This window comes from Adiantum capillus-veneris, chromosome 9 (genome assembly GCF_014529385.1).
Source record: "Adiantum capillus-veneris isolate H3 chromosome 9, ASM1452938v2, whole genome shotgun sequence".
Taxonomy (NCBI): Eukaryota; Viridiplantae; Streptophyta; class Polypodiopsida; order Polypodiales; family Pteridaceae; genus Adiantum; species Adiantum capillus-veneris.
This window is the reverse complement of record NC_140939.1, coordinates 122351601-122360839: the sequence shown is the minus strand read 5'-3', so window position 1 is coordinate 122360839 and position 9239 is coordinate 122351601. Positions and strand designations below refer to the sequence as shown.

At 42.6% G+C, this 9239-nt stretch overlaps 1 protein-coding gene across 1 annotated transcript; it reads right to left on the bottom strand.

Moving 5' to 3' along the window:
• Window positions 1–6444: 6444 nt before the first annotated feature.
• Window positions 6445–8976, bottom strand: LOC147451107 (glucan endo-1,3-beta-glucosidase-like). The gene is made up of 2 exons (XM_086520860.1): window positions 8563–8976; window positions 6445–7989 (listed from the first exon to the last, which is right to left on the bottom strand). The coding sequence occupies exons 1-2, from the start codon at window positions 8636–8638 to the stop codon at window positions 6704–6706; spliced, it is 1362 nt and encodes a 453-aa protein (XP_086376986.1). The 5' UTR covers window positions 8639–8976; the 3' UTR covers window positions 6445–6703.
• Window positions 8977–9239: the final 263 nt, after the last annotated feature.

Below are 9239 nucleotides of genomic sequence, written 5' to 3'. Positions count from 1 at the left end.
CCCTGAAGAGCGAGTGCGTCTCATGCAAGTTCCTCTTTTTTCAGCTTCTTGATTATCTACGACAAGAGAAAGTAGAAACATATTACTAAACATGTACAAAAAATAAATCAAATAGTTTGCAACTACTCGATGCAAAGAATTAAGAGACATGTCACTAACAAATTCCAACACTTGATTCATCAATGAGCATGGATACAATAGGGGTGCAATGGATTGCACATGCCTTCTAAAGACATCTTCTAATTGCATGAAGTTACAAAAAAAACACACTCATTGCTTTGCATTTGGTTTCTTTCTCTTCCTAAATGAATCAAGAGGTATATCCATTGTGGGACTTCCACCTAAGTTCTTGGGAGTCGATTTCTTGCGCTTTGGTGTTGGCTTCTTCCCCGCTGGAGGAGGTGTTGCTTTCACCGCATCTGCAACTGCCTCATCTGATGCATCATCTCTAGTGTCCACACTTGGTGATGCTTTGGCACTCAACGGAGAACGCAACAGCCTTCTTGGAGTTAGTTGTTGCCTAGGTGATTTGACTGCAGAAGAATTTGCCATCAAGATGTCTTCAACTACTCCACGTACTGCATCCCCTACGGTAGACTCCGCTTCAAGGCCTGGCTGCATCCCTGGGGTAATCAGGCCATTCTTCCTTGTGGAATGCATCGTCTTTTTGGAGCAAGCATGCGATGATTGTTCTACAAAGCAAGCTATTTACAAAGTCTCACTTGGAGTATCCCAAAATACACACATAAATACTGATTTTGGTACCTACCAGTGGCCTGCGTAGAGACTCTCTCTGTTTTTGTCCTCAATGATTCTTGTATACAGGTCTCTGCTGCAATGTCTGTACCTGCAAATGATTTCATTAAATGCAAGAGTTTAAACTACCAATGGAAAGTGGGCCTGCTATAGTAGTAGTAAATAATTGACACAGTGACTACCTGCACTTGATTCTTTCATCTCACTCTTCACCTTCAGACCAATCATATGCTTAGCTCTAGGGGGAACAGACATGTTGCAATCTAGTGCAACACAATAGCCATAGTCCCTACATACATGCGCGAAGCATAGCATATGGTACACATGGGTGCAAGGCAGGGAGAATACATCCAAGCTTCTGGCATCGAACGGGAATCCACATCCTACACAATGGTAGAACCCATTAAGTGCCACCTCGCTAATGCTCTGCTTAAAATCCGCAGGAGGAAAAGGCTTCATCAAACTAGCTCCCACGTTATGTGAAGTCCTCTCCATGGTAACACAAAATTTAAAGTGCTATGATTCCTGTGCTATGTTGGTCTCTACTTCTGCAAGTAATGCCTGTGAAACAAAGAAGACAACACATCTAATTTAAGTCTCAATAACCCAACAAAAGCAGATTGCTGAAAAGAATATGCAGCGTGAATCTTATCCCTTATTTGAAATACCACATATAAGACAAGCACTTACTCTATAAACACAAGCTTGATGTGGTATATGATATGCACTGTGCTATATAGCACATAGCACAGTCCAAGTATAATGTGCTATAAGTGCTACATAGAGTATGCATTGTAGATCATAGCAGAGAGACTTTTTAAAATACCAGATATACCCCAAACATTTTCTCTATATGCTATATAACACAAGCTTGTTGGGTATATGATATGCAGTGGGCTATATGAGACATAGCAATAGCATATAGCACAAATATTGTGCTGTGTAGCACATATCACAATTAGAGATGTGCTATGTAGCACATAGCAAAAATAGAGATTGTGCTATATAGCACAATTCACTATTCCACACACTCCAGGGCTATATTGTGAACATATAACACACAAAATGTGCTATTTAGCACATAGCACATAAAAAGATTGTGCTATGTAGCACATATCAATATTTAACACACACTTTAGGGCTATACTGTGAGCATATAGCATACAGGTATGCTATATAGCACATATTACACATGTCCATTGTGCTATGTATCACATAGCACATAACCACACAAAGCACATAGCATAGAATCACAGAAATTCCAAATAGATGAGGGTACTATTGTGAACATGCTGCACCTAGATTGAACTATAAAGCACATAGCACATAACCACACATAGCATATAACCACCCACTCCATGAAGATGATGGCTATGTTGTGACCATATAGCACATAGCACATAGCATATAACCACCCACTCCATGAAGATGATGGCTATGTTGTGGCCATATAGCACATAGCAGAAATAGAATATGCTCATACAGTACATAACCATACAATCCATAACACTCTAACCACATAACCACATGGAAGTGAACCACATACTCCAAAAAAAAGTGAAGCACATGTAGGAGGGTATGCACCTTTGCTTTAGCCACATTGGCTTCTAATTCAGCAACGTTCTCTCTAGTAGTACTCGAGAACTGTCCAATCAAATCAATCAGGCGTTGTTGAGCTACAGGGTCTTGCACGCAATCAATCTCCGTTTGCAACTTTATGGCCAAAGTGTTTGAGCTTTGAGCACCCTCAGCCCTATGCAATTCTCTGACTTGATCCTCTACCTGCTTCTTTGCACCCTCAAGTCTTGACTTATAGTCTTGCAATCTGCCCTCTGCAATATTCTTCATTTCTGCAAGTGTCCTGCTATCCTCCTCTGCCAATTGTACCAGGCATCCTCCTGTAGGCACGCTTGACAATGGTACAGACGTACCTTCTGTTTTCAATGATGATCTGGTAGAGGTAGCAGTGGTTTTTGAACCTCTCCCTCTACCACTCATCTGCTCTTCCCACCGCTTGATCTTGTTTTGCAAGTTGTGTCTTTCTTCTGAGGCTCTCATTGCCCTCTCTGCAAAGATAGCCCAAGAAATTTGATGTTTGCCAGATTCACTGTAGTTTTCCAATGCAAAGGCCTTTGCAAATTGAGTCCCTACTTCATACATGAAGGGGGCCTCCTGGTAGACATCCCAGTGTCTCCACACAAGCTTTTGTAAGAACTCCGACCGAGCATGGTATGCCTTCACTTTCTTTTGGCTACCCGGAACAGGCTTTAGGCATATAAAGATAGCTTCCCAGTCCTCCTCAGAGATGTCATTGTTTCCTGTCAAGCTACGCGGATCAACTCCCTCCAATGGCAATCCACGCTCCATATGAAATTCCTCGGCAATACGACAAAACTTCGTATGCAGAGGTGGTTCAATGTTCCTAACTAGACTGCTGCTTGCTTGAATCGGATGCTTTGAGGAAGGTGCCATGATGCAGTCTCAAGTGATATACCTGCACATCATCCAATGAACTCATGAGACGTGGTGTGCCCTCGCTTATCATCCCTGCTAAAAAGAAACAAGAACTTCATGGGCCTGCTCTTGTAAGCAGGGCATTCAAGGTGATGTGCTATGGGATTTGCCCCAAGATTGCATGCAGCTTGTGGACTAGCAAATTACCTTCGGAGCTCGCCTCTTGTTGCAAATGAGCAAGGTGTGGCACTCATGCAGCTCCAAATGCAGCTTAATGTAGCTAAATGATCCCAGGTGGGGCGCGCGTGCTCAAGCAGTAGAGAGTGTACATGTTCAATGGGAGAGACATACCTCGAAGAGAAGAGGGCGGTTATTGCAATCGTCCTTTAAGCAACCAAGCTTGCACAGTAGAAGCTCTAAGCACAATAGACCTTGAGCACGCGCGCATGAGAGAGAGAGAGAGAGAGAGAGAGAGAGAGAGAGAGAGAGAGAGAGAGAGAGAGAGAGAGAGAGAGAGAGAGAGAGAGAGAGAGAGAGAGAGAGAGAGAGGTGGGGGGGTCGGGGGGCACGGTGTTTGAAACTGCCAACTACTCATGAAACAAAGTGGGTGTGTGAAGGCTGAATTTTTTAGTATAACATTTTTTAGAATATAAATTTGGACGTCTGAAATATGGCACCAATGACCACACCCCCAATGTCATGCTATGCTATTTAATTATATCACATATATAGCTTTCCACCTATTCATGCTTTCACCCGTATACCCGATTATGCCAATCAATAGACATGCTTCTATGTATGCTAGTCAACATATATGATAACTATGCTATATAATTATGCTAGCTAGTAGAGTTTGTATGCTAGTTAGGAGAGTCTATATGCTAGTTTGGGGGTATGGTGGCTAGCATACCCTGTTTAGTTAACATACCCACTTATGCTATTTAGCATACATGCTTATGCCTGGTTAACATAAATGCTATTTTGTATGCTAGCTAGTATACATGCTATTTATGCTAGTTAGCATAGTGGCTATGGTGGCCAGCATACCCAGTTAACCTAGTTATTATACCCAATTATGCTAGTTAGCATACTCAGTTATGCTAGTTAGCATACCCAATTACTGGTTGTTATAAACACCAAAGCCATGTATACATAGTCCACACAAGAGACACAGAACCAACTTTATGATAAAACTACATTATTTGCAGCAAGATATATTGAAAATCCAGTGGTTACAATGGTTACAACTCAAAAGCTAAAGGGCATGCATGCTATTACAAATTTCTTAATAGATTTTTGGGGTGATTGTGTACACGTGCCTTCTCCTTGGGATGTGCTCCATAGGTATTTTGATACATCCTTGGCATTGGATGAAGCATTTGGATTTACAACAAAATTTTCGCCAACACATACAATTCTATTCAACACATCATGATGACCTTTGTATGTGAACCCATCATAGCCAACGACTTCCTTTGTCGGAAATTCATTTGTTGTCTCAGAATCCACCAAAATCTCATCAGGTAATGGCAGTAGAATATGATAATCCCAAGCCTGCACATAAGCTTTATTGATGCAACAATTCCACCTTTCGTGAATGCATGCATCATAGAAGCATGCTAGGTTTCTTATTGCAAGGGCATTTGGATCATGTGGGTTGTGACCATGGAAAGCATGCAGAGAGCGAGATCTTGCCACAGTGGCACAATTCCACTTGACTTCCCCGTTCACGTTCCCCTCTTTAACCTCCTAGAACACACAGGCACATTCCCGTTCTTTTGAAGTATATGATGCAGATGCTCCCTACGACAGGTTGACTTGGCAATAAGCAACCACATCTACTACACACCTCAAATAGCTACCTGCGGTTTTAGCTACTCATGGGTCAAGTTTCTTTTCAAAACTGCTCTTGTACCATCATGCTTGCTCTTGCCATTCCCTGTTCCAAAGAAGAACCAGCTCATCCCAATAGATATGAATCCACTATATCTTGCAGCAAAATAGAGAGGCTTGGCTCCCTTGAACTGTGAGGCCACACCATTGGACCACACCCAATGTTTCATAGGAGTGACACCCTCTTGTTGTAACCAGTCACGATGTAGCATGAAGCAATGTTACACAGACAATGTGTCATGCACCTTGTCATTTGATATAAAGAAGTGGATTGTTTTGATTACCTTCCCTGCCTTGCGGTAGTACGTTGTGTACAAAAATGATTACCTGACTAGAGTGCCAATGCATTGGTTGAATTTCATTTTGCTCCTTGAAGGCGTAATTCTCGGCAAAATCAACAATTGAGACAACAACATCATCCGAGAACCAAAGTAGACAATCCTTGAAATGTTATCCTTGGTATTGAGCTACATAGTTATGAGTGATAAAGATTAATTTCAAGATTAGGTCCAAATATAAGCATACAATTTCAAGTTGGCATCAACTTGATAGATTTATTTTTCTTACAGAAGGCCACAATGTGGACGCCAATTTTTCCATTCGTGCAATTTTTATACTTTATGGGTGTGTTTCAAATTGTCCTAGGAAGACATGTTTTGATGTTTTTGATCCTTTCTGTGCTTGAATATGAAAGTAAAGGACCAAAGTGTGTAAAGTGGAAGCATTTATAAAGGTAATCATAGGTGTACACATAAAAATGTCAAGGATAGGTCAGCAAAATGCAAAAAAAAGCACTTTTTTGTACTTAATTCTATATTCAAAATAAAAAATTTAGGCCTAAAACACCCATAGACTTTGGTCAAGAACTTATTGACGTTAATCAAAAAAATAGGCTCATTGCCTAGAGATTTTTGTGCCTTGTTTAAAATAGGGTTCACCTATCAAATATGTTGTTTTTTATCAAATTGAGCAGTACTCCTTTTGCTTGGAGAGCTCCTCATGACCTTACATGAAGAGTTGGGAGTGTTTCTTATTTTTCTCTCATAAAGTGTGGTGTTATATATGAGCCAAATTAAGGACGTCTACAAACACATACATATGATAGGAGTATTTTATTTCTTTCCAAAACTTTGAAAGGATACCTTTATGTCCTGTTACGTTACCAAACTAATGTTTACCACAAGCCTTACTAGAACAAGTGAGGCTTTGTTGGCAGTTAAAATCTCATGAAGTAGTTTTAACTTAGCGCAAAGCTTATGTGCATGGGTATGTAATCATGCTATAAGCAAGGCAGAGACTTAGACACATTCTAAAGCAGAGCAAAGTGAAAGGGTCACATTGGCATTCTAGAACAAAAACATGAGAAAGAACCATATGAACCTCCTAAACTAAATGAACGGACCATTTGCATAGTAGAATAACCAAAGAAGATTTCAATGCTCCACATGCTAAGTGAAGTGTATCCCTCTCTCTCCTTCTTCATTGAAGCTTGTTTTAAGAGGCCAAAACCCCTCTTCACTAAGGCTTGTGCTAGAAAGCCAAAAATCATAGCACGGTTGGAAAAAGTTACAAAATGTGGCTAATGGAAGTGAGTGGACTCTTAGGCAAGCCATAGAGCTGCGAGGAGCATGAGCAAAACGCAACGAGGCAAAAGAGGGTGCGTGCCAGCAGCGGGAGATGATGGGCCGGGAGCAGGAGACTCAAAGCCAAGGCCATAGTCTCCATGGACACTAGGGGCTGGGGCAGAGTTGTCATCTGCATGAGGGGCATCGCTAGAATCGCTGCTATAATCTGGAGAGGCAGCAGGGGCCACGGTAGAGTCGCCAGCGCCTTTGGAAACCCCATGACTCTTTGCTGGAACTGGGCCCATTGCTGGCCCCATTCCTGGACTCTGTGCTGGTGAACATGCGCCTTTCCATTGCCATACTTGGAGGGGATATGCCATGCTCCCATCTGCACTAAACACCCCCCACTTCAACCCTGACTTACTGTCATCCACCAACGCATTTATGAATGCTGGCACTGCCTTCTTCGGCCGATGCGGTGTCCCCACACGGGGACTCTCCACTACCTTGTTCACTAACCCTTGATTGTACTTGAAAGCATTCGTCATGCTCGCACCCGGCCCCCCTGCTGTTGGCCACCCCGTCGCGCTAATCACAATGTCAATATTAGAATATCCCAATCCTTCCATGGCGAATGCCGCTGCATCAAGCTGCGCATCGAGAAGGTTGTAGTAGGACAGATTGTTGTCAAGCCAGGTGGGTATGCCTGGAGAATTGAAAAGGGCAAAGGAAAGGGGGATGTGATTGGGATCCTTTTGAAAATCCAGGTAGGGATAGACATTGAGGTACAAAGGGGTTTTGGTTTGTGTTAGGAAGTCGAGGATGGGTGCAATGAATATTTTGGCAATGTCGGCCCGGAAGGTGCCCGCCGTGGGCGGAAAGGTGACAGAGAAGACATCCATGGAGAATGATGTTGTCACTTTGATGAGATTTGTGAGGTCCTGCTGGCGAAGGGCAGTTTGTAGATTGGTCATTGCAGGCAGAAGGTGTACCCAGAGCGATTTCAGATGCTGATCGTCGAAAATATTGTCCCCAACATTGAGGGCAGTGATGTGTGTCTCAGGAAAGAAGGCAATGACATTCTTTTGGATCCATTCGATTGCATTGTTTTCGCTCGCCGCAAGGGCGGGAATGTCTTCATCCGGAACCACAATCACCACATCCAACCCTGACTTGGCTAACGCAGCCAATACATGCGCATCGGCATCAGCAAGGCGGACGCGGCGTACTCCCAGAGATTTAATGAGAGCCACAGCTTTTGATGGGGGAAGCGAGGTGAAATTGGCAGGCCCATTATAGTTGATGCCTACCAAATAGTTACCTGCATACAAGTAAAAGAGAACGTGGGTAGAGTCTTTAAGATGGCAAGCAAAAGGGGTAAAAATGGTGGCTAAAACTCTGCATGTGTGTGTGTGCAGTAAAACAGGGTTCATTCACAAAAGATTGCTAAGTGCGTTTTCAACAATAATTCCCACATTGTGACTTACCTCAACATCATTAGCTTCTGTGAGGGAGGCACTGCATACCTAGGTAGGTACGATTGGGGGCAGGGGATCGCCGGCCCGGTGGGGGGGGCCGGTGGTCCCCTGACCCCAATCGTACCTAGCTAGGTATGCGGTGCCTCTCGAGCAGAAGCTCATGATGTTATGTATTGTATGAAAAACAATGAAAAAGACTCAGTTTCCTACAAGAGGAAATGTTTAAATCTTCGTGTGTATGTGTGTGTGTGTTTGAGAGAGAGAGAGAGAGAGAGAGAGAGAGCGCCGGCATCAGCATAGGCTTGCTTATATGTGCGTTTTCATTGACAAAGGATTGCAACGTGCATTTTCAATGTGTGTGTGTGTGTGTTTGTTTTTGAGAGAGAGAGAGAGAGAGAGAGAGAGAGAGAGAGAACCTGCTGAGACCGTGCAGAGTGTTTGTGCTGCGAAGGTGAGGAGGAGGACGAGAAACGCTGAAGATCTTCTTGCCATCCTAGCGCACTCAATCGTCTCAAATAGATTGCATGGGTTGTAAATGGGGTGCTTCAATCTTTATTCGCATGCATGGTTCAAGTCGGCTGCATACTAACCCAAAAAAGAATTTAAAAATTCGGAAGGGTTAGGGTTAGCATCGGGGCTAGAAAAATACATTTTTCTTAACCGAAGAAAATAAGGGCAAACTTGAAATTCTACTGGTTTTTGGGTCAAAATTTGAAGCTTTTGCCTGTATTTACATTGAAACTTGTGTAAATTTGCCAGTTTTCTTCAAGGCAAGCTCAAAATCTAACCTAGATTTTTTTATTTAAGCTGGTAAAAATACAATGTACCCCGGTTTTTTTCTAACATTGGTTAGCATTAGCCTTCATAGAAAGGGGCTATTTTACAAAATAATCCGTACCTTTTGAGTGTAAAACCTTGTAACTATTTTAGCATGTACTCTTCTATTGTTAATTTAGGGAGATCGCGTATGGAAGGAACATGCTCATCTTCGTCTTATATCGGCCTACCGACCGGACTCTAGTAGCTTGTAGCTAGAGAGTTGTAGGAAAAAAAAGAAACCACTCTTCAAGAAAGAAATAGCAAGTTTGTAGCT